This window comes from Protopterus annectens, chromosome 3.part0 (assembly GCF_019279795.1).
Source record: "Protopterus annectens isolate FY-2018-M chromosome 3.part0, PAN1.0, whole genome shotgun sequence".
Taxonomy (NCBI): domain Eukaryota; kingdom Metazoa; phylum Chordata; order Ceratodontiformes; family Protopteridae; genus Protopterus; species Protopterus annectens.
In genome coordinates this window covers 1,623,466,130-1,623,492,396 of record NC_056731.1, presented here as the reverse complement: position 1 = coordinate 1,623,492,396, position 26,267 = coordinate 1,623,466,130, and the positions used below count along the sequence as shown (strand labels likewise).

Below are 26,267 nucleotides of genomic sequence, written 5' to 3'. Positions count from 1 at the left end.
ACAGTGCCACCCTGGCACCTACATCAGACCCCCTCTGCTGTACTAGCAGGAGACAGATTTTGCATCCTCAGCTGCAAACCCTGAAACTGGCAGCCTGGCTTATTCCCTCAATACATCACCAGCAACCCTCAGCAAATGGGTGCTGGATCTTATCCTTGAGGCCAGGAGGCCCAGTACTAGGAAATCCTATTCAGAAAAGTGGAATAGATGCTGTTCTTGGAGCCAGTCTCAAGGGGAGGACACAGCCGTGCCCTCCTTGCCTCAAATCCCAGATTACCTAGCAGAGCTTCTCCACAAAGGCCTATCCTTCTCATCAATTAAGATTCATGCCTCTGCCATCTCAGCTCATTGCAATACTGAGCGACCCCTCTTCTCTCACCCTCTGATCAAACAGTTCCTGAGAGGAGCTAACAATTTAAGACCCCCAAGAGGAGCTCCCACTCCTGCCTGGGACCTTCTCTTTGTACTAGAGAAGCTCATGCTTCCCCCTTTTGAGCCTGCTGCTACAGTGCAGTTAAAATTCCTCTCTTGGAAAACAGCCTTACTGCTAGCCATCACTTCAGCAAGAAGAGTGTCTGAGTTCTAGGCCCTTCCGGCTGTAGAACCCTTCATTATCTTCCATGCTGACAGGGTTTCCCCTCAGGACTAACCCATCCTTTATGCCCAAGGTAGTCTCCAGTGTGGCTTTAAACTAATCCATCCATTTGCTAACCTTTATTCCTAATCCTCAGAATAAAGGGGAAAGGATCCTGCACTCCTTGGGACATGCACAGACAGCTCAGGTTCTACCTTGACAGGACTAAACCTTTCAGAAAATTTGACCAGCTGCTGGTCATCTTTGCTACAGTGGCAGAGGGCAAGGCCATTTCGAAACAAACCATTCTAAATGGATAGCACACTGCATCCATTTCTGCTACAAACACCATGGAAAACCTACCCCACATGGGATCAGGCCTCATTCCACTAGGGCTACCTCAACCTCTGCAGCTTTTCTCAGGGGAGTCCCTACCAGGGACAATCCTGGAAGCTGCAATCTGGAGTTCTGTACACACCTTCACCAAGCATTACCACTTGCCTATCTTTTCTAAATCCAGAGCTGGATTTTCCACAGCAGTCTTACAAGGCCTGCTAGCCAGCCCTACTACTTCTTGACTGCCTCCTCCCTTCCTCAGCTTTGGGAATCAACCCAAGTGTGATGACTGCAACAGTGAAACACGAAGAACATAGTACAGTTGTGTACACTTACCATAAATGTATATGTTTGAGAGTATTCACTGTTGCAGTCCTGGCTACCGTCCCTCCAGCCCCATGTCTTTCTGTGCTTTCTACATATCCTCTTTTTTGCCCTTATCTTATGGAAATGGTATTTACTTTTTACTGGAGGTGTTCCACACCATTTGATTGCTTCCTATTTTGGGGGCTCCTGACATCTGTGGCAAGAAAAACTGATGTAATGGCGTCTGCTGCATGTTTTATACCCCTGACGTCATGGATGAGGTGACAGCAAACGACACAGAAATCCCAAGACTCTGGTATTCGGGCCGACTGAGGGCTATCTGCAGGCAGATAACCCAAGTGTGATGACTGCAACAGTGAATACACTCTAACATCTACATTTATAGTAAGTGTACACAACTGTACTTTTTACAAGAGCACAGGGTAGTGAGGCAAAGGAAGGGGAGAAATCTAATACCATCATGGAAGTATTGAATAGAGAAAAATATAAAGCAATTACGACAAGTGTCATTGGACTATAGAAGAGGGAATAGATAAACAAAAATACTAAGATGTGATAAAAGCAGTGCGCAGTATGCACTATTTCAAATGAAAGATTTCAGCACAGGTGGAAAAACTTAGAAGAGACGTAGATAAATAGAAAGGAAAAGTACAAAATAAGCAGTTTAGTGATGACCCAAAAAAGTTGGGAGACGAGGTAAAAGGAATTGAAAGACTGCCAAAAAAGCATTTTGGAGAAGTATCTATGACAGTCCTGTGGAACACAAAGATGTGAAATGGATAAAAGAAGCAAAAGAAAAAAAATAAATTTAAAGGTACAGGATATGAAATGGGATGAAGTAACAACCAGAGAGAATAAAACAAAGTTAAGAAAAGTCTAACTGGAAAACCTCAGGCTCAGATGCAGTACCTAACTTTTGGTTAAAAGTATTAACATCTTTGCATGAAGACCTAGCAATGAGTAAGAATTTATATGCGCACCCCTGGACAGACACCAATCTGGCTAACCGGTAAAACAATACTCATTGAGTGAACCTGTAAGCCACCCCAAAAATTAGGCCAATAACTTGCCTTCTGACGACGTATAAACTATGCACAGAAATTGATGCCGACAGTTTATAGTCATTTAGAAGGAAACTCAGTTATGGCAGAAGAATAAAAGGGCAATAAAAGAAAGTTGTATGGAACAAAGAATCAGTTGTTAGTCGTAGTGGAGAAGTGTAAAAAGGAAAAGAATCACAGTATGGCATGATTAACTACAAAAAAAGCATTTGATACTTTCCCGCATTCATGGATAAGAGTGCTTAAAAATGTATAAGATGCACCCTACACTGACTATATTAAAGTGACCATGAAACAATGGCAGACCACTATGCAATTAAGCCATGATAAAGGGCAAATTATTATCCCAGGGATAAAAATTCAGAGGGTGATGTTCCAGGGTGACACTGTCACTGTTGCTGATATTCTTTGTTTCACTGTTCCTCCTCCCTTCCATAGCTTTGGGAATCAACCCAAATGTAATGACTGCAACAGTGAAACAAACATAGTACAGTTGTGTAGACTTACCATAAATGTAGATGCTAGAGAGTATTCACTGTTGCAATCCTGGTTACCCCCCCTCTAGCCCCTGACTTCTCTTGGCTCTACCTTTCCTTCTTGTTTTAAGCTTTTTGGTGTATTTGTTTTTGATGGAAGTGTAACATAACATAGAATTGCTTCCCACTGTGGGGGCACCTGACATCTTGGGCAAGAAACTGATGTAATGGCATCGGTTGCATGTTTTATACACCTGACGACCTGATGTCATAGAAGAACAGACAGCATCCGACGCGGGAATCCAAAACACTGGTATTCATTCCGGCTGAGGGCTACCTGCAGGCAGATAACCCAAATGTAATGACTGCAACAGTGAATACACTCAACATCTACATTTATGGTAAGTGTACAAAACTGTACTTTCTGGTTCCAGGGGTTCTCCAGATTGTCACAGACAACACCATGGTGATGCGGTACCTCAACAAGAATGGAGGAACAAAGGCCTATCAGCTGTGCAGTCTATCCCTGCTGATATGGGACTTAGCATCCTGGCTCAACTTAGTCCTGCAAACGGTCTACATTCCCTCACAGGGCAACCACCAAGCAGACCTCTTGAACAGGACTTCCTCGCCTCAACACGAATGGATGCTGAGCTGGGGGGGTCATCTTAGACATAGTCCACTGGTGGGGTGCTGCACAAATAGACCTGTTTGCCTCCCCCAAAACAGGCAACTGCAGAGCTTCTGCTCAAAAACCCACTCCCCTGTAGCATGGAAAGGGGACACTTTCAGCTTTACTTGGGAGGGGAAGTTCCTTTATGCTTTCTGCCCATTCCAACTGATTCAGAAAGTCCTGAAAATCCAGAAGGATAAACCAAAAATCTTTAGTGACTCCCTACTGGCCAAGGCAGCACTGGTTCTCCCTACTTTACATACTAGCCAAGGGCAATCACTTAGTTACCCTACAAGGTGTACCTACTGTCACAAGACAAGGGAACTCTACTACACCCACAGATGTCTCACTCTGTGGGTGATAAAATTTTGATCCTTTTCAGACACCACTACTCAGAGGACGTGCTTTCAGTCCTAAGGGAGGCAAAGAAACTTACCACCAGAAAGTCTTGCCTGGCTAAATGGGAAAGATTTGCAAAATTGTGTCTGTTCTTACCCCTTCTGCAGACTAGCCATGGCGTTGTGGAACACAGCCTTGAGTTACCAAGTGCACCTACAAGCTCAATTCCTGCCAGGAAAATTAAATACATTGGCAGATGGACTAAGCAGAAACCTCATGGACTGGAAACTGGAACCAAGGATTTTCAACATGTTGACAAGCAAATGGGGGAGCCCAGGTATAGACCGGTTTGCCTCTCCCCAGAACTACCAATTGGACAAATGTTGCACAAGGACACTCCACAAACAAGTCTGGAAAGTGGATGCTCTGTCTTTCAGCTGGAAAAACCTGTCAGTCTGTGCCCCCCCCCCCCTCTGCTCTCCACAGTACTGCTAAAAATCAAACTGGACAAACCAAGGATGATTTTGATTGCTCCAGACTGGCTGCGCCAACACTGGTACCCCCTCCTGCGCAGTGTCATGGTTTTCTTCATGGCACCTGCCTCAGACTCCTTCCCTGCTGTCTCAGCAGGTGAACCAGATTCTGCACCCTCTGCTTCCAACACTGAACCTTGCAGCTTGGCTAATTACTTAATCTCTCCTTTACCATCCCTCAGCAAACCTGTGATGGATATCATTTGAGACAAGGAGGCCTAGTACTAGAAATTCTTATGCTGAAAAATGGAAAATATTCTGTGCCTGGAACTAGTCTCAAGGGATGAGCACAGCAGTGCCCAATTTACTCCAGATTTTACAATACTTAACTGAGATGCTTCCCAAGGGCCTGTCTTTTTCCTCCATTAAAATCAACGCCTCAGCCATTTCAGCTCATTATAACACGGAACCTCCCCTCTTCAGTCCTCCACTGCTCAAGCAGTTCCTCAGAGGGACCAAAAATTTGAGACCACCCAGGAGAGCTGCACCCTAGCCTAGGACCTTAACTTTGGCTTGGTGAAACTCTCTACCTCCTTTCGAGCCAGCTGCTACTGCAGACTTAAAATTTCTTTCTTGGAAAACAGCTTTCCTTTTAGCAATCACTTCAGCTAGAAGGGTATCTGAATTACAGGCCTTTATGGCAGTGGAGCCTTTCATCATGTTTCATGTAGACAGGGTGTCCCTCAGAACCAATCAAGCCTTCATGCCCAAGGTGGTATCCAGTGTGGCTCTTAATCAATCCATTCATTTGCCAACCTTCTTTCCCAATCCACAGAATAAAGGGGAACGGATACTGCATTCCTTAGATGTGCACAGACTTAGATTTTCTTTGGACAGGACTAAACCTCAAAAGAAATCTGAACTGCTGGTGGCATTTGCTGCAGCGGTAGAGGGGAAGGCTATTTCAAAGTAAACCATTTCTAAATGGATAGGCCATTGCATTCATTTCTGCTATAAGCACCATGGAAAACCTATACCCCAGGGGATCAGACCTCACTCCACCAGGGCTGCATCTACCTCTACAGCCTTTCTCAGTGGTGTCCCTACCAGGGACATCCTAGAAGCTGCTACCTGGAGTTCTGTACATACTTTCACCAAGCATTATCATTTGCCAATTTTCTCTAAATCCAGAGCTGGCTTTGCCACTGCAGTCTTGCAGGGCCTTATAGCTGGCCCTAATGCTATCTTAATTCCTCCACCTAACCATAGCTTTGGGAATCTACCCAAATGTTATGACTGCAACAGTGAAACACAAAGAACATAGTACAGTTGTGTACACTTACCATAAATGTAGATGTTCAAGTGTGTTCACTGTTGCAGTCCTGGTTAACCCTCCCTGCAGCCCGCTAACTTCTTTTGGCTATACCTCTACTTTCGTTTACTATGCTTAAAAGCCTTTTTGGTGTATTTTTTGTTGGAGGTATATCTTTGGTACTTTTGTATTTAATTGCTTCCCATTAGGGGGCACCTGACATCTGGGGCAAGAAAAACTTATGTAATGGCGTTGGCTGCATGTTTTATACCCCTGATGTCATGGAAGAAGGGACAGCAACCGACGCAGGACCCAAGACTTTGTTAATCAGGCCAACAGAGCTACCTGCAAGTAGATAACCCAAATGTAATGACTGCAGCAGTTAATACACTCTAACATCTACATTTATGGTAAGTGTACACAACTATACTTTCTGAGGATTGTGTGTGCCGATGTCACATTTAAGGCCCCTTGGTTTATGGCCCTGCGTGTGACGTCCTACACACACTACAGCAGTTAAGCTGAATCTTTTGTATAGAAGCAGACGTACGAGTCACCTGAGGGCAGGAAATCTCACACCTAGAATACTGCAACATGGAAGAGAAGGACATCTATGGTTATGGTAACATTGTACTCAACTATTCTTTCCTTTCTCCTTCCCCACTCTCGTAAACAAGTCCGTTTGAAGATGTTCCACCCAGTCGGAAGGAAAAAGCAACATTAGAAATTCAAAAGTTGCTAAAGTCATCCAAGAAGTCCCCGCAGACCAGAGAGGATCTGGGACTTTAGATTCTTTTTAGTTCCAAAGAAAACGGGGAACTGAAGACCTATCTTTGATGCCAGCAAACTAAACAAATTAGTGAAGACCAAGTTCTGGATGGTGACACTGCTTTCAATACTTCCATTCCTAGAAAAGAAATTGGATGTGTTGTATAGTCCTTCAGAATTCGTACTACCATATCCTAATGGAAAGGCGATCCAGAAGATTGTTGCGCTTCTGGATTAGGAGTCAGTTATTTCCAGTTTCGAGCTCTGCGCTTTGGTCTCACTACAGCCCCCAGTGTGTTCACCAAATGCAAGGCAGTAATGGCAACTCACCCGAGATGCCTGGGATTAAGTGTTTCCTTATCTGGACAACTGGCTCATAACTGCCCTGACCACACATCTTCTGTGACAGGCCAGGGACTATACACTTCAGCTTTCCTCTTCCCTGGGCATTACTATAAATTACAACAAATCTGCTCTAGAGCCATCTCAGAATTTAATATTTATAGGAACAGAGATGGATACAGCCATGCTGATTTCCCTCATGACCGTGTGCAGTCTCTGCTTACATATGAAACTCTTATTCAAGAAAATTCGAGCCACTGCAGAATAAGTGCTACAGGTTCTGGGAAAGATGGAAGCATCTATTGTACTTATTCCCCTTTCTCGCCTACATATGAGGATTCAAGATTCTCATAACCAGCTCCTGCAAGAAGGATCTCAAGAGGTGGATTCACTCTCCTTCAGCATCTCAAGCCCGTCTTTTTATCCCCCCTCAGCCCCAAGCCACGGCTGCTTCCCAGATAGGGTGGGAGGGGGAATTATCTGGGGAAGACTGTCCAAGACTCCTGGCAGGAACACGAGGTTCACTTGCACATAAACATCCTAGAGATGAGGCCGGTGCTCTTGGCATTGCAAGCATTTCGGGACCCTCTCCCTCTAGGAGCAATGGCAGTTCAGCGGTCAGTAGTCTGGTATGTAAACAAACAAGGAGGAACCAGATCTTATCCTCTTTGCCGAGAAGCTCTAAGGGTTTGGCAATGGGCAACTACCTTCAATCGTTTTCTGATTGCAGCACACATCCTGGGGAAATGCAACGTGATTGCAGACAAATTGAGCAGGGCCATATCGCCACACGAGTGGTCCCTCAAGCAGAAAGTTGCTGAAGAGATTTTTCAGACAATGGGGCCAGCCTTTTTGCGATCTCTGCATCACCTATCAGTGCCAAATGCAGCAACTACTGTGCCCTGATCCCTACCATGGGGGACTCACCAAGGATGCAAGTCAATACAGAAAGCAAGTTTGTTGGAGACTACGATAATCCTGATTACACCCTATTGGCCTCATGAAATCTGGCTTCCCTTCCTACAGCCTCTTCTGGACAAACCATGGATTCTGGACCCAGCTCCAAACCTTCTGACACGTCCGTTGGGAATGGGACATCCCTGTCTACACAACCTCAAATTGACAGCTTGGCTGCTCCACTTCCCTTGATCGCCAAGTTTCCTCTTCTCTCCTTCCCAGTAAAACACATTTTGTTTTCACGTAAAACGTCTACATGAACATTGTACAACAATAAATGGAATAAGTTTGTAGTATGGGCAAGTGAAAATCAGCTCCTTTTTCTGCATCCATACATTCTATACTGGAATTCCTAGGAAAACTTTCATTAGGGTGATGCTGCTTCTGTTGGTCCAACGGGCAGCAATTTTCAAATTTTCACGTGGGAGGAAAAGGCTGGCAGCAATTTTCAAATGTTCACGTGTGAGGAAAAGGCTCTACGATTGTCACACAGACTTTGTAAAGCCTTTTTGAAGGGAACGATGATTTTTAGATGTCCATACAAAAGCCCAACTCCTCTCTGGAATCTGAATTTCATGTTAAACATCACTTGTCCCCTCTATGAACATTTTAAAGTTTCTATCTTGGAAAGCACTCTCTTTAGTGGCTATTATCCGAGCCAGAAGAGTTTCAAGTCTTGTCTACCAAGCTCCCATACCTGTTTTTTCATAAGGACAGAGTTTCTCTATGCACTAGTGCTTCCTTTCTTCAAAAGGTTGTCTGAAAGTAACCTAAATCAATCTTTTGAGCTGCTATAGTCATCTTCCCGAATTACCAGAACAGAGGTTGAATACTCTGTCTTCTGGACACGCATAGGCAGTTATGCTTTTACTTGCGTAAAACTTCAGGATTTAGGAAATCTGATCAACTTTGTATATCCTGTTTTGAAATTAGAAAAGATCAACCAGTCTCCAAGATTACCCTATCTAGAAGGCTCATATTTTGTATATTCTACATCTACAACTCAACAGGCTCTTCCTTTTCCTGTTAAGGCAGACTCCAGGTCCGTAGCTACATAAGTAGCTTTTCAAGCAAGGTAATCCTGGGACAATATTTGTGCTGCAGCTATGTGGGCAGATCCTCATACCTTTATTACTCATTACAAACTGGATTTGGCCTCCAGGAGTAGAGCCTCTTTGGTTCTGTGGTTTTGAGGAATACTCTCCTATGAGCCACCCAAGAGTCAGGTTACTCTGGATGCGGTCCCATCAGTGAAAATAAAGGCGAGATTGACATCACAGAAAAGTTTTATGTACTTTAACATTCCAAGTTTGTTGTGCATCTCTGCCTTTACTCTCACAACCCACCCTCCAGACCCCCTTCCAAAACTCCTGGGAGACCAAGTAGATATTGGATTAATGGATCTCCATAGTCTCAGAAATACTATCTTTGGCCCATTGAGAAATATAGCTACTGTGTGCATTTCATATAAGACAAGATGTCCTATTCCTATGCTGCAGTATTCCTGGTGTGGGATTTCCTGCTTTCAGGCGACTTGTACATCGGCTCCTATACAAAGCTTCAGCTTGGCTGTTGCAGCTGCGTGGGATGTCACATGTAGGGCCATAATCCAGGGACCTTAAGTATGATGTCTGCACGCATAGTCCTCAGAATTTTTCAGCCGCAGACTACTTTGCATGGTACGATCGCTCTTCAGACGTATCTACTTTAGATAAGTAACCCGTTAGTTTTTTGCATTTCTAATTTTTTTACCAGTCTTTTGCATTGCATAGGCTCTGTAGCTTTCAGCTGATGTCAGGGAAAAAAGGGAGAGTGCCAATGCGTGCACCAAATTCCCCATAAGGACACCCATGACAAATGCATTTTCTGCTTGGGCCGGGAACATTACCATAATGCCTGCCCTATTTGTAAATCATTTGTGCCTAAGACCTTGCGTAGTAGTTTGGCAGCTTTAAACCTTAGAAAAACAGCACCTTAGATGGCTGGCTCTCAGGATGGATCCCGCTTCGGAGGCTGCCAAGAATCTCCGCGTAAGAAGGCCAAGATGCCTAGGCCTTAATCGCCTGCTGCCTCGCACAACGCCCCGCCAACTACCGATGTAGGAGTTGAGGAGCGCTCGGTCTGCTCCATCGACCTCCCTCGTGGAGGCTGATGCACATCTGACTGGCACGTCCATGGAGCTTTCTCAGACACCAACGCCTGTCTGTCGTGGGGGAACCAGACTTTGTGGTTCCTTCGGGATCCAGACCTGATACAGCTGCTGCCAAACCCAGCTCCAGACCAACTCCAACCAAAAAGAAGCAGAAAACAAAAGACATTGCGCCTGCTTCTGATGGCCCTCCAGACTGGGAGGCCTTCACCTCTTCTGTTTTGCAGGCATTTATGGCCCTTATGCCTTCTGCTTCACCCCAAATACATTGCCTCTGCTAAGCCCTAGGTCTCCCTCTGCTGCTTCCATTCCCATGGCTCCCCCTCCTTGAAGAACATGAGTCCACCTCTCATGCATCCCAGATTGCTTCTCCCAAGTAGTAGTATTCTCCTGATGAGTCTGTGGAAGGGGGTACTCTACCTGAAGACAGTACGTTTGGTGAAACCATCACCAAAATGAGACACTTTCAAATAGGATACTTCCCAAATGACAGAAACCCAAAGCAAGTGGAGTCTCCCTCCCCTTCAGCTGTACCACCTGTTCTTCCTGCATACTTGGATGCATTTACTGCAGCCTCTAAAACACGACTCAACAGCCTCCTACACCTAAGTGCCCTTACCGCTTCTACAAGGTGCCAGAGGAACAAAAATTCCTCACACCCTTAGACCCAGCAGTGATGGCCACTGCCCCTGATAGACAGTCTAGGTTGTTACCTTCTGCCTCCCTATTGCCCACTGCTAAAGATAGCAAATCCGTAGATAGGATAGGCCAGAAGGTGTACACTTCCTCCACTTTGGCCTTCAAATCTATTGACTATCAAGCACACATGACCAAGTATGCCCTGGACATAGTATCCCAAGCCACTTCTATGCTGGCTTCAATTCCTGACAGTCCTGTTGAAACGGATATCTCCTCCAAGTTGTCCTTAGCACTGCAAGTGGCTCGACACTCCATACAATGCAGCTGCAATGCTGCAGCTGCTTCTGCTTGCTCTGCAGCATCAGCATCTGTCCTTGGGAGATATTCCTGGCTTAGACTACAGAATCTGCGAGAGGACTTAAAGTCCAAAATCCTGGACACCCCCCTTAATCAAAACTTCCTCTTTGGAAAGCCATCTACAGACCTATTTAAGAATCTGCAAGAAAAAAGCAAAGAATTACAGGATATTAAACATCATCTGGTATCCCCTATACCCAAATTTTATAGGAGCTACCCAGCTAAGACTACCTTTGTTAGGTGTAACCCACATTCTGCTGCCTCTTCCTCCAGACCCAGAAGAGGAACTAGAAGACCTTCCTCATCCAGGCCCACTGGCCCACCTCCTCAGCCTAGACAACCCTTTCAGGACAGGAGATGTTCTAATAATACATGACTGCCTTGCCCATCTGCCTCTCATTTCGCCTTACCCACTGTCTCCCCTTCTGGCAAAAAAATCGCCACAGACCAATGTGTATTAACCATTATTCAAAAAGGATGCTTTCTATCCTGGAATCGTACCCCCCCCCCCCCCGGAAGGGCATTCCATTTTCCCCCCAAAAAATAATGCCGTTTTCTTCCACAAATTGTCAGACCTGCAACAAGGCACCAATAGAGCCTGTTCCCACAGGACAGAGAGAGGGATTCTACTGTCTGTTCCTGGTCCCTCAAAAGGATGGGCCTTTGAGACCCATTTTGGATCTCTCCTTCCTAAACCTTTACCTGCAGGTACCCTCCTTCAAAATGCTGTCACTTTCCACTCGTACCCCTCATACCCTCAAATGCTTTCGTGGTCACCTTGGAACAAAAAGATGCTTACCTGCACATTCCCATCAGGGCCTCACACAGATGTTTCCCGTGTTTCTATGACCCATCCTCGCGCTTCCAGTTACAGCCTTGCCCTTTGGTTTATCCACTGCCCCAAGAGTGTTTACAAAGTGTCTAGCTCCAGCCATTGCCTTCTGCAGGATCCAAGGAATCCAGATTTACCCATATCTGTACGACATCCTTATCCTAGCACAGTCCGAAGATTCCCTCATAAGATATCTACACTTCATTATGTCCCTTCTACAAAGTCTAGGGTTCACCCCAAACCTCAAGAAGTAGACAAGGACAAGATATTCCTAGGTTGCAGAATCAGTATGAAACTAATGAAAGCCTTTCTCCCATAGGACAAGGTTCTGTCGCTAACTTCCCACTTCCAGAAGTCTTGCTGTCCCAGGCAGTCACTGCACAGCAATTCCTTTGACTCCTGGGATTGATGGCAGCAACCATTCCCATTATACCATTGGCCGGAATGCATATGCGAAAACTGCAATGGTACCTCAAAATATCTGGTCACACCACCAGAGTCACTTGGAACAAGTTATCCCCCTTCTTCCCTGTTTAAAGAAGGCAATCATTTGATGGCTCCAACAAGTACAACTAAACCTGGGGCTTCCACTACAGCCCCCTCAACCCACACAAATACTGCGTACAGATGCCTCAGACTCAGGTTGGGGAGCCACCTTGCACTTAGAGTCCAAGCCCAGTGGCAGCCTCTCATGAAAACCAAACACATCAATGTAAAGGAGGTGACAGCAGTTATTTTAGCTCTACATACCTTCATATCCCTACTGCTACCAGTTCCTCTTCTGATGGTGACCGACGATACCACTGTAATGTGGTACATCAACAAACAAGGAGGAACCAAGGCATACCAATTGTGCTGGCTAGCCTTACTAATTTGGGACCTAGCATCCAAGCACAACCTATCCCTGCAGGCCAGCTACATCCCTTTGCAGGACAAGCAAGGAAGCAGACCTCCTGAGCAGAACATCCTCTCCACAACACGAATGGATGCTGGACAGGACTGTCTTCCTAGATAGTCCACCAGTGGGGCACTCCACAAATAGACCTGTTTGCCTCCCCCCAGAATAGGCAGCTGCAGGCCTTCTGCACAAAGACTTCCTCCCACCAAGCCTGGAGAGTAGATGTTTTCAGTTTCACCTGGGAGGGGAAGTGCCTTTACACCCCCCCCCCCCGATTCAGAAAGTCCTTCTGAAAATCAGGAAGGACAAACCAAATATCTTGCTAGTGACTCCCTGCTGGCCAAGGCAGCACTGTTTCCCCCTTCTCCACAATTTAGCCAAGGGCAATCACTGCAAGTTACCCCACAAGGTGTCCCTTCTGACACAAGACAAGGGGACTCTCCTACACCCACACTTGAAAATGCTATCCCTGACTCTCTGGGTGATAAATTACTAACCCCATTCAGACACCACTATTCAAAGGACGTGCTATCAGTCCTGAGGGAGGCCAGAAAACCCACTACTAGAAAATCATACCTTGCTAAATGGGAAAGATTTACTCAGTGGTGTCTGACAGGAAAGGGACCCTTACGAGGCTGACACCCCCTAGTCCTTTCATATAATATGTCAACTTATAAAGGGTGGACTTTCCTATTCATCAGTGAAAGTGCACCTCTCTGCTTTATCAGCTTGCTTACCTCTAGAGCCACCCTAGTTAGCTAGGCTACATGTGAGGGATCTTTCACATCAGATCACCTAAGAAGCCTATCCCTCCTCCATGGGACCTGAACTTTATCCTGGAAAAATTCACCCAGCTCCCCTTCGAACTGGCTAATACAGCCAGTCTACAGTTATGTACTTGGAAAACAGTACTGTTAGTGGCTATTAACTCTGCCAGACGGGGTTTCCAAGCTACAAGCCTTAATGGCATGCTCACCTTACACAGTTTTTCATAGGGACAGGGTCACACTGAGGACTAACTCCTCCTTCATGCCCAAGGTATTCAATAACTTGTCTCCAAATCAATCCATTCACCTACCCAATTTTTTCCCCTCTCCCATTAACCAAGGAGAGAGGATACTCACTCCCCAGATGTCCACAGGCAACTGAGATTTTACATCAGGACTAAAGACCTAGGAAATCCAAACAACTTTGTAATTTTCCACCCCAGGGCATTGGACAAGGCAGTCACCAAACAGACCATTGCATCCTGGATTAGAAAGGTAATCTGTTTCTGCTACTCTCACCATGAAAAAAACCCTCCAGTTGGGGTTAAACCACACTCCACAAGAGCAGTGGGCCACTTCCAAGGCCACAGCTTCTGTTATGGAAGCAGCTACATGGTCCACTGTCACACTTTTCACCAAACATTACAAATTGGACCAAATCTCCAAAGCGCGTGCAGGATTTGCCAGGGGAATCCTACAAGGCTTTGTGAAATCATATTCTGCATCCGCCACCCTTTCATCAAACTAAGCTGTGGTACTCTCCCACACCAGGAATACTGCAACATAGGAATAGAAGGACATAGAATAGTTGTGTGTAAATTCTTACCATAACCATAGATGTCCTCTTCCTTGTTGCAGTATTCCTTCCCACCCACCATTCCCCCTCACATACTCTGCCAGTCTAACTGATCCCTGATGCTTCTCTCCATTACATTAGAGACACCCAGGGCCTTCTACAGGTCACCTTTGGCAGCCTGTACTGTTGGGCCATCTACTTTGCCTGCTAAGCTTCAAGTTCTGAGGATTGTGCGTGCAGACATCATACTTAAGGTCCCTGGTTTATGGCCCGATGTGTGACGTCCCATGCAGCTGCAACAGCCAAGCTGAAGCTTTTGTATAGGAGCCGACGTATGAGTCGCCTGAAGGCAGGAATCCCACACCAGGAATACTGCAACATGGAAGAGGAGGACATCTATGGTTATGGTAAGAGTTTACACAACTTTTTTTATGTTTTTTTGGGTGGGAAAACGAGATCTGTTGAAGTTGGTAAACTGCATTATGGGTAGGGAAGGATGCCCACGAGCTTTGCTGAAGACCTCGAGTTTTCAAAAAGGCTGTGACTGATCTTGACCCATCAGTGAGAGTAAAGGTAGAGATGGACAATACACATGGAATGTTATGGTAAGTACAAACTTTTTTTCCGACAAATCACTGTGGAACAAAGTCATTAAATGGCAGGCATTTTAGTTTGACTTACTTATCTTCAGACAATGCAAAAGAGCAACATTACCTGTCCCCTCTATTCAGTCCACATTTCTTAAAATAAAGTTGTAACCTATGGATAGTTTAGAGATACTTACGAGAGCAGCGAAAATACAAGAAAAATTTAGTTACATTCTGCAAAACTAAAGCATACCTGATTTTCCTTGTTTTTTCCCCATCTCTTGTTCCTGTAAACTGTAGGTTAGTCCCCCCCCCAAAAAAAAAAAAGGCAATGGAGAGAGCTTCCCTTCTCCATTGCTTGCTTTCCAAAGCACTGATGTTCTGTGTAAACAGGAACGGAAGTTCCATTTGCATGAACAGTACATCAACTAAGCATTAGAATTGGGGAAACAGTGAGGAAGAACAGCATGGCGCCATTGTACAAAGATGTTAAGTAATTTTGTTTTTTAATGTCATTGTATAATAGCAGTATCAAACTCCATGGTGTGGTATATTGAAGATTTACCCATAGTTGTCTTTGTTTAATCACTCAGGCTTCGCCCTCATGATTAGACCACTTCATGTCACATGTTTGCAATAAGAACTAATAGTAATAGTGGATGTGACTAGGAAACTTCGTAAGAGTGGGTTCTGTTTGCAAAAAGTCCTATGCATAAAGTCTATGGTAAGTACAACCCTTCCCAGCTTTCTTGTGGTCAGAATCTAAATTTTCCTTCTGTTGTGATTGAAAAGTTGCCTGTTCTAGAAGAGATCATATGCGGGCAGCATTTCAGTGTTAAGTGAGTGCAGCTGAATGTTCAAAGCTCAGAGAGCACTATGGGAATGACTTAATTCCACTAAAATGGCAGTATAATACAGAAGGTCTGTGCACAGTGGCAATTAGTCATACTTGACTTGAGGCACTGTGGTGTTTATCAAGGTGCATCATTCCTCCAGCCTTCACAGTCAAGATGGAGCAGTATGCCTTTCAAATTAAAACTTTCATGGCAATATTTTGATTACCACACAATACTATGTTTTTCTGTTTAGCTAGCCTTTGACTGGGTTAGTGACATTAGGCTAGTGGCCTCTCCTTAGGGGAGACCCAAGGTGGTATTTTACACTAGGGGAAATTTGACCAGGGCATGGGGAGTTCCCTACTCTTTTCGATAGGTGCTGTTGTGGGAAAGTCCAGTTGAGCTACCACCAACTCAGGCACATGGGACCTCTGTTTTAATATCTCATCTGAAGAACAGTATTGTGGAGCGCCCCCCCCCCCCCCAAAATGCTGTACTGCAGTGTCAGCAGTGTTTTTCTGCTGTGGGAATAGACCCCATGGCCTTTTTCATTAAAGGTGTGCTGCCTGTTGCACCACTGACACTACTAAATATTCAAGTGTCCTTTTCCAGTTGCATAACTAGATTCTTGTGTGTTGTAATTGGATTGTTTGAAGGACATGCAATGTTTTGGTACTATTATCTACAGATAGTTGATGCATTCTGTTGCTTTGTGAACCTGGATTGTGGTTGAAGAGTCTCTGGGAGAACCCGTTTAACTAGCTAGCAAATAAGTGGTAATGTTTTAAAATGGAGTAAATGGATAGTCATAATGAAAATGTTGCTGTAAGAAAAATAAATGCACCTTTGCCCATTTAATAGTAAGGATAGAATGAATGGAGTCTCACAAACATAAGTGAAAATTGACTAGACAAGTAACTGCCTTTTTACCATTTTGTTGCATCTTTTTCTCAAACAGGCTGAAAAGAATGCATTTTTTGTGGCTGATCTTGGCAACTTGATGAAAAAGCACAACCACTGGCAAAAAGTTATGGCACAGATAAAACCATTTTATACTGTTAAGTGCAATAGTCATCGACCTGTTCTTGAAATTTTGGCAGCATTTGGAACCAATTTTGTTTGTGCCAGCAAGGTAAGACATGATAGTATAAGGGGGAAAAAAAAGATTTATATCCACATTAAAATAGTCAACAGGAAAAATGCCTTTTTTTTTTTTTTTTATACTGTCTTAGAATGAAATGGCTTTGGTGCTGAATTTGGGAGTTGCTCCAGAAAATGTCTTGTATGCCAGTCCATGCAAACAACTTTCCCAGATAAAGTATGCTTCAAAAATGGGGATCAGTTTAATGACGTGTGACAATGAAACTGAATTGAAGAAAATTGCGCGCAACCATCCAAATGCCAAGTAGGTGAATATTAAAGGTTATTTGCATAATATAATGAAGTGAGGCAGTCTTAAAGGACTTTAGTATCCCTCTGCAGTGCCTTTTGGAGCTTGTGGTCCTATCACTGTAATTTTATATGTACTCTTTCAAGGTAGGATACTGTGAAAGCTTGCATGACCACTCTGTGTAGAAATTTTCTTATCTTCATCTTTGTTCTGCCTAAGCTTGGGCTTAACTAGATGTGTATATTTTAAGGGTAAATGTGGAGGGGCCAGATAACCTTATAAACTTTAGATGCTGAGCTCTCGCAAATCATCTTGACCTTCTTTCTGATAATGAAAAAGGTTGGATCTACTAAATTATAGCTGTTACACTAAGTATGCAACTTCTGATGTTCTTCATTCCACATTGCTGCAGTCCTTACATATGGGTAGTCCGCTGTCCTCGGTCGGCCCGAATACCAAAGTATTAGGCTGACGTCGGTCAAGGCGCTTAGAACTGACATCAGGACGTCAGGGTACAAAAGCGCATGACCGACGTCATTTCCTCAGTTTTTTTGCCGCATGGTCCGATGCAGAAGCAGCGTTGCAAGTGCCGTTCGGCGTTCTGAAATTTTTCGAGTTCGGAGTTTCAGACCGAATCCAAGTTGGCTAAGTACCCCGTTGGGGAATATTTTGTTTTTTTCTTGCCTCAGTATATTACCGGATGTCAGAAAAAGTGAATAATTGTATTTCTTGTGGGAAACAGATACCGCATAGGGATTACCATTCTTTGTGCATTCCTTGTTTGGGGCCTGAGCACGACGTAGTCGGGTGTCGCTTTTGTGCTAGGTTTAATAAACGCACTATTAAGCGAAGGTTAGATTGTGCTAGGTTGGTCTTTGGTAAGCGGTGCAATTATAATATGCCGTCGGATTCTCCGACGCCCGCTTCCACGAAGAAGCGCAAAGACAAAGCAGTTAAACCCAGGCAAGATGAGTCGTCCGTTCCGGACGCCGGTTCTTTAGAGGCTTCAGTGGAGCCGGTGGTTCCGACGGAGGCTGCTTTGGAGTCTCAGGGGGAGACTTTGATTTTGCAGGATGTGGCCTCTCAGGAGGCAGGTCAGGCTGAGGGGGCTTCGCAGGTTTCTGTACTCCCCTCCCTTCCCAGGGTGGTTAGGCCCTCTCCTTCTGTTTCTAAGGCTTCTTCCAGGGGCAAGTCAGGTTTAGCTTCTGTTGGTGTCAGTCCTTGTGCAGCAGGGTCTGTGCCCAAGAAGCATATGCTTAAAATGGCAGAAGATTTGATTACTCTGATTAGAGGTTCTATGCCCCCTCCTGATAAGAGGCCTAGGGTGGAGCCGGAGATGGAAAGTTTTGAACAGGCCTCGGATGATTCAGAGTCTTCAGCTGAGGATTTGCAAGAGTTTACTCCTTATTCTGATTCTGATGCAGAAGATTATACTCCTTCTGCTTCCCCTCCAGAGGATTTTTCTTTTTCTGAGACACTTCATTCTATGAGGGAACATTTTAAAGTGGGAAGGTCAAGACTTCTCTGATTCACGGAAAAGGCTTAGGGAATTTTTGTTGTTACCTCAGCATAGGCCCTTAGCTATACCCCCTGTTCTGGATGTGGTGCAAGATGTGTTTTCAGAGGCTTCACTTAATCCTGATTCTCTACCTCCTGCGCCAGTTAAACTGGATAGGTATTACAGGGTTCCTGAGGCTCAGAAATATCTCTATAAGAGTCCTAGGGCGGACCCAGAAACTATTAGCCAGGGACCTAAGGGTGTTAAGGCCTCTGTTGTGAAGAATCCTGTTCCTCTGGATAAAGAGGCCAGAGCTCTGGATAGATGGGGAAAGAAAGTTTATACTTCTTCTACCTTAGCAATGAGGGCTTTGAATTGCCAGTTTCATATGTTGAAATATCAGAATTTTCTTCTGTCTCAATTGAAATCTAAGGTGGATGCTCTGGCAGAAGGCATTGAGTGTAAAGAATTGCAAGATTTGGTGCATGTTTCTGAACAGGTGGGTAAGCATTTGTTACAGTGTGGTTTTGATGCTGTGCAGGCCTCTTCTAGGGTGGCTGCCACTGGTTCAGTTCTTCGCAGGCACGCCTGGCTTAAGGATCAGAATTTGTCTGACCATGTTAAGACAAGGATTTTGGATGCTCCTTTACAGTCTGAAGTTTTGTTTGGTCCACCTGTGGAGTCAGTCTTGAAGAAAATGGAAGAAAAGGCTAAGTCTATGCAGACTGTTAAAGATTTTTTGCAGGTTCAGCCTCCGAAGTTTAGTAGGAATTGGCCTGCTAAGGGGTGGACATATCCTTCCTCTGATTCTCAGTCTAGGGGTAGATCTAGACGTGGTAGGGGCAGAGGTCAGAGTTCCTTCAGACCTAGAACATGGAGTTCACCGGCACAATCTTCAAGTGAGGGCAGGGGCCAGTCCTTTCGTAAACAGGCCCAATGACCTATTTTTTCAGCTGCCAGATCCTTCTTGCCTGGCAGCACCTTTGGGAGGAAGGTTGGCACTCTTCAAGGAAAATTGGCTTTTAATTACCCAGGACAAATGGGTACTGGACATCATACACCAAGGTTACAAGTTTTATTTCCATACTTTGCCTCCTTTCAAAGGCATGCCAGACGTTCCTCCTCAGCAAAGATTAGAGGCTCAAACACAGATTTCTCTACTTCTTCAAATAGGAGCTGTACAACCGGTCCATCTGTCGGAAGTGGGCCTAGGTTTTTATTCTCGCCTGTTTCTAGTACCAAAGAAAGGGAACACGTGGAGACCAATTTTGGATTTATCTATCCTCAACACATCTGGACATTCCCAAGTTCAAAATGTTAACGTTGCAACAGCTTTTACCTCTGCTGGGCAAAGATCATTGGATGGTGACTCTGGATCTCAAGGAGGCTTACCTTCATGTTCCTATCAGGCCCAGTTGCAGGAAGTTTCTGCGTTTTCGGGCTGGGACTTTTCATTATCAGTTCTCTGCATTGCCCTTTGGCTTATCTACTGCGCCCAGAGTGTTCACAAAAGTTCTGGCTCCAGTGATTGCTTTCTTCAGGCTAAGAGGAATACAAATCTATCCTTATTTGGACGATTGCCTGATTCTGGCTCAAGGAAAGGACGAACTTCTTCACCATCTACAGTATGTGATGGCAGTGTTAAGATGCCTAGGGTATTCTGTGAACGAAATAAAGTCCAGTCTAGTACCCTCTCAGGACATGTGCTTTCTGGGTGTGAGACTGAATACAGCATCCCAGATGGCCTTTTTGACCCCGGACAAACAAAAGAATCTTTCTCTTTACTTCCATCAATTGTCTCGTCAGTCCAGGCTGACTGCAAGGACAGTCCTTCAAGCCTTGGGGCTCATGGCATCTTGTATTCTGGTACTTCCCAATGCCAAACTGCATATGAGGAAGCTACAATGGTATCTCAAAAATGTATGGACGCAACACTGCCAAGATTTGGACACTGTCATTCAGATAATACCTTGCATTCAAAAGGAATTTTTGTGGTGGGCTCAGGAATGTCACCTAAACAAGGGACTCTCTGTGACCCGGCCAGAGGAGAGTCAGATTCTTACGACAGATGCCTCAGACAAAGCTTGGGGAGCTCATCTAAATGGAAAATGGGTACAAGACACGTGGCCTGCCAGACTTCAGCATCTACATATCAACTTGAAGGAGATGTTAGCAGTCCAATTTGCATTGATAGCTTTCAAGGATTTACTTCTTCCAGGGCAGGTGTTGATTCAAACAGACAACACAACTGTCATGTGGTACATCAACAAGCAAGGGGGGACACATTCTTACCCTCTATGCAGACAAGCAATGATTTTGTGGGAGACTGCTCTCAGTTTACAGCTAAATCTTCAGGCAAGGTTTCTGCCAGGAGCACAGAACTCCTTAGCAGATGTGTTGAGCAGACAAATAATGGATCCCCACGAGTGGAAATTGGATCCTCATGTATTTCAAAAATTGACAGTGTTATGGGGAACTCCAGACATAGATCTGTTCGCTTCTCCACTAAATTACCAGTTGCCAAAGTTTTGCACAAAAAGGTTTCATCCCACAGCTTGGAAGGTGGATGCTCTCTCATTCAACTGGAGCAATCTTCATGTGTATGCCTTTCCACCACTGCCTCTCCTCCCAAAGTTACTCCTGAAGGTCAGACAGGACAAGCCAACCATGATTTTAATAGCTCCGGATTGGCCTCGACAGCACTGGTACCCATTACTGAGAAGTCTGGTTCGGGAGCCTCCATGGCCTTTGCCTTTGATTCCTCACCTACTGTCTCAGGAGAACAGTTGCTTACTCAATGTCAAACTTCAGTCTCTGCATCTAACAGCCTGGCATATTCTGTTTTAAACTCTGGAGGGTCTCAGCTTCCACAACAAGTTTTGAAGGTTATTTTGGAGGCCAGAAGGCCTAGTACAAGGAAAGTTTACGCAGATAAATGGAGGAGATTTTTAATTTGGAGTACAGCAAAGGACTTTGATGTTTCTAAACCTAAGTGTTGCTCTTCAATACCTTACTGAGTTATAGGACAAGGGTTTGTCCTTCTCCTCTATAAAGATTCATGCTGCAGCAATTTCTGCTCATTATGACTGTGACCCACCATTATTTTCTCACCCTTTGTTTAAGCAATTCCTTAGAGGGGCAAAGAATATAAGACCCCCACGTAGAGCTCCTACTCCTGCTTGGGATCTCAATTTTGTGTTGGAGAAACTTACTCTACAACCTTTTGAGCCTGCAGCTACGGCCGAGTTGAAATATTTATCATGGAAGACTGCTTTTTTGTTGGCCATTACTTCTGCGAGAAGGGTTTCTGAATTACAGGCCCTTATGGCGGTTGAGCCTTTCTTAATTTTCCACAAGGATAGGGTATCTTTGCGTACTAACCCTTCCTTTATGCCTAAAGTGGTTTCTAGTGTGGCTTTAAACCAAACTATTCATTTGCCTACTTTTTATGCAAACCCCCAAAATAAAGGGGAAAAGATTTTGCACACTTTGGATATACACAGACAGTTGCGATATTATTTAAGCAGAACTAAAGGATTCTGGCAGTCTCAGCAGTTTGTTTCATTTGCTTTGGGTTCTCAGGGCAAACCTGTTTCAAAACAAACTATTTCTAAGTGGATTGGTTTCTGTATTGCTTTCTGTTATTCCCATCATGGTAAGGAGATTCCAGCTGGGATCAGGCCTCATTCCACTAGGGCTACTGCCACTTCTACAGCTTTTTTAAGGGGGGTGGCTACTAAGGATATTTTGGAGGCAGCTACTTGGAGTTCAGTGCATACTTTCTCTAAGCATTACCACCTTCCACTTTATTCTAAATCTAGGGCTGGATTTGCCACTGCAATTTTACAGGGCATTTTGGCAGCTCCTAATGCTTTATAGTTTTGCCATCCTCCCTTACCTCTGCTTTGGGATTCTACCCATATGTAAGGACTGCAGCAATGTGGAATGAAGAACATAGTACAGTTTTGTACCTACCATAAATGTAGATGTTCGAAGATCCACATTGCTGCAGTCCAATTTACCCTCCCTCCTTTCCCTCTGTAGTTTGAGGTGGTTGTGTGGTTTGGGATGTCCTTCATGGATGCATCTGCAGTCATAACAACTGGGTTGTCCTGTCGTCAGGCAGCCCTTCAGTCGGCCGGATTCCAAAGTCCGGGTCCGGCTTCGGCTGATGTCGCACTTCACCCGACGTCATCTCTGTTGGTCTTCGGGTATAAAGGCATCAGCCGACGCCATTTTCCTCAGTCTTTCTTGCTGCGTGGCGCCCGAAGCAGAAGCTGTTCGCAAGTGCCGGTCGGTCGGATCCAGAGATTACTTCTACCGAATACTACTTCGAAGACTTCTAAAGCTAAGTACCCCGTTGGGGACTCTTTCTTGCCTCAGCCGATGTCAGAAAAAGTTAATAATTGTTTAACCTGTGGGAAACAAATACCTCATAAAGATTTCCACTCTTACTGTCTGCCTTGTTTAGGCCCAGCCCACGACGTAGCAGCCTGTTCGGCCTGTGCTTCTTTCAACCGACGAACGCTTAGGCGTCTGTCTGAGTTTGCAGAACAGTTTTTCGGTTCTGATTTTGCGTACATTATGCCGTCGGATCCTCCGACTACCCAATCTGCCAAAAAACGCAAAGATAAAGACCGACACTCGCGGTCCGCGGTTTCGGCCGAAACCATGGTTAAGCAAACCGCGAGTGTCTCTGTTTCGGCCGAAACCGAGAAAACTGATCAAAGTACAGCTGAATCTATCTCCACAACTGAGGCCCCTGCTACCACTCTTGAATCGGCCTCAGAAATTTTATCCACTACGGTGGTTGCCACTGACTTATCAGACACCATTCCCTTGGATGTCTCTACCCCAGCATGTGGTGCTGCTAGGCCTCCAGCAGCCATGTCCATTAAGGCCTTTGCTAGGGCTAAAGCAGCCAAGACTACTAAAACAGTGCCTGTTAAACCACCTCCAACCAGGCCCTCTTCTAGTTCTCAAATGCTTACTCTGGCAGAAGATTTGATTTCATTAATTAGAGGATCTCAACCTCACCCAGACAGGGCCTCTCAGCCACAAAAGAAGAGACCTAGGGCAGAGCCCCCTGAGCCAGTGTCCTCTGATGATTCTGCCGATGAATCAGACATAACTGACCAGCCAGAGGCTCCTTTCTCCAATTTTGAAGATTCTGATGCTGAAGAATCCATTCCAGCTGCTTCCCCACCAGAAGAATTCTCCTTTGGAGAAACCTTACATGCCATGCGAGAGCAGTTCCAATGGCAGCAACAGGATTTTTCAGACTCCAGAAAAAGACTTAGGACCTTCCTGCACCTTCCACAGCACAGGCCCTTAGCTATACCTCCTGTTCTCTCTGTGGTGGATGATGCTTTCAATGATGTCTGCTCCGCTCCAGATTCTTTACCCCCAGCCCCTGCCAAACCAGACAGATTTTACAGGGTGCCAGATACTCATCACCACCTTTACAAGGCCCCACTTGCAGACCCTGAGACTATATCCCAGGGTCCCAAGGCAGTAGCCGCGACCATAGCTAAAAACCCTATTCCTTCAGAAAGGGAAGCAAGGTCATTAGACAGATGGGGTAAAAAGGTATACACTTCAGCTACTCTCTCAGCTAGAGCTTTAAACTGTCAGTTTCACATGATACAATACCAAGAGTTTATGCTTGATCAGTTAACTAAAAAACTAACCACTGATGAATCTCTTGATAAGAAACATGTATTAGAAATGGTAAATAACATACAACAGGTTAGTAACCATTCCTTAAAATGTGGCTATGATGCACTGGAGGCTTCATTTAGATCAGCCATGACTGGCACAGTGATAAGAAGGCATGCATGGCTAAAGGAGCAAGCTTTACCGGATCATATTAAAGCTAAGTTGCTAGATGCTCCTATGGATAAGACAAGTTTGTTTGGTACACCTGCCCAGCAGGTTATGAAGAAAATGGAAGAAAAGGCAAAATCTGTTCAAACGGTTAAAGATTTCTTGCAGGTTCAACCCCCAAGGTTTAGCAGGAACTGGCCTGCCAAAAATTGGTCCTTTCCTGACTCCACAAGATCTCAAAGGGGCAGGAATAGACGTTCCAGAGGCAGAAACCAATCCAGAGGAGGTGCCTACAGAGGACGACAGTGGCAAGGTAACAACAGAGGCACAGACACAACCACTGCCACTACTTCAACACAACCACAGTGACTTAACCCTAAATCCGCCTACCAGGGAACAAATAGCAGCTCCTCTAGGCGGAAAGTTTAACCTTATTTTCAAAGAACTGGCACTATATAACAAAAGACAAGTGGATTTTACAAACCATAGATCAAGGTTACCGGTTCCACTTCCACACTTTACCAGTCAAAAGAGGAATGCCAAATCTACCTCCAAATCAAAAAACAGAGGCTCTACAACAGATAAGGGAGTTAGCAAACATGAGAGCTGTGGAAAAAGTGCCAACAGCAGAGCAAGGAAAGGGGTTCTACTCCAGACTATTCCTAGTCCCAAGAAAGGAAAAAAGTTGGAGACCAATTCTCGACCTGTCCACCTTAAATACATACATCATTGTCCCAAAATTCAAAATGCTGACCCTACAGCAACTTCTTCCCATGCTGGGCAAGGAGTGTTGGCTGGTAACTCTAGATCTCAAGGAGGCATACCTGCACGTCCCCATTCGACCAATCTGCAGAAGATACCTCAGATTTCTTGCAGGATCAGAGCACTATCAATTCTCAGCATTGCCCTTTGGCTTATCTACTGCGCCCAGAGTATTCACAAAATGCCTGGCATCAGTAATCGCCTATTGCAGACTACAGGGAATTCAAATTTACCCATACCTGGACGACTGCCTGCTACAAGGGACAACAAAAGCAAGCTGACAACAGATTTACAAAGGGTCATTTACTTGCTACAAGCACTGGGATACACAGTCAATTTACAAAAGTCAAGGCTGATACCATCCCAAACAAGGACATTCTTGGGCGCGGAATTGGACACAGTAAAACAAATGGCATTCCTAACTACAGAAAACCAAAAAGAACTCCCTCTTTACTTCTTGGCACTAACAAAACTGAACAAGTTAACAGCAAGAAAAGTACTGCAGGCCTTGGGCTTCATGGCATCATGCATAATCTTGGTCCCATTTGCCAGACTACATATTAGAAAACTACAGTGGTACCTAAAGAATCTATGGTCCCAACACAGACACAGCCTAGAAACAGAAATCCCACTAATTCCATGCTTAAAACAGGAGTTCCTATGGTGGGCTCAGGCATGCCAGTCAAACCCAGGCCTACCCTTTCGCAGATGTCAAGCAAGCCAGACCATCACAACAGACGCCTCAGACCTAGGATGGGGGGCCCACATGCTGGACAAATGCGTGCAAGGATTGTGGACACAGGATCAACTTCTCCTGCACATCAACCTAAAAGAAATGCTGGCAGTAAAACTGGCAATCCAAAAGTTCAGACCATTTCTCAGCGGGCCAGTTGATAAGGACAGACAACACCACAGTCATGTGGTACATCAACAAACAGGGAGGCACTCATTCATACCCCCTATGCAGAATGACCTTGGAGCTGTGGACCCTGGCACTCAGCTACAACATCCAGTTACAGGCAATATTTGTACCGGGAAAACAAAATACTCTAGCAGACATATTAAGCAGAACCACATCGGATGCCCACGAATGGAAGCTGCACCCGGACATCTTCAAGACCATCTCAAAGAAATGGGGAATGCCTCAGATAGATCTATTCGCATCACCTCTCAATCACCAGCTCAAAAAAAAAAATTCTGCACAAGGACATTCCACCCACTAGCATGGAAAGTGGATTCGCTCTCCTTCAGCTGGAAAGGCCTAACAGCATATGCATTCCCACCTCTCCCCT

At 45.0% G+C, this 26,267-nt stretch overlaps 1 protein-coding gene across 1 annotated transcript in view; it reads left to right on the top strand.

Annotated features, from left to right (window-relative positions):
* LOC122797143 (antizyme inhibitor 1-like) overlaps positions 1-26,267 on the top strand; it is a 595,584-nt gene that overhangs the window by 45,029 nt on the left and 524,288 nt on the right. The window contains exons 2-3 of the mRNA XM_044065942.1: positions 16,458-16,631; positions 16,732-16,904. Coding sequence (XP_043921877.1) covers positions 16,458-16,631; positions 16,732-16,904 — 347 coding nt within the window. The remainder of the gene's footprint in view (positions 1-16,457; positions 16,632-16,731; positions 16,905-26,267) is intronic.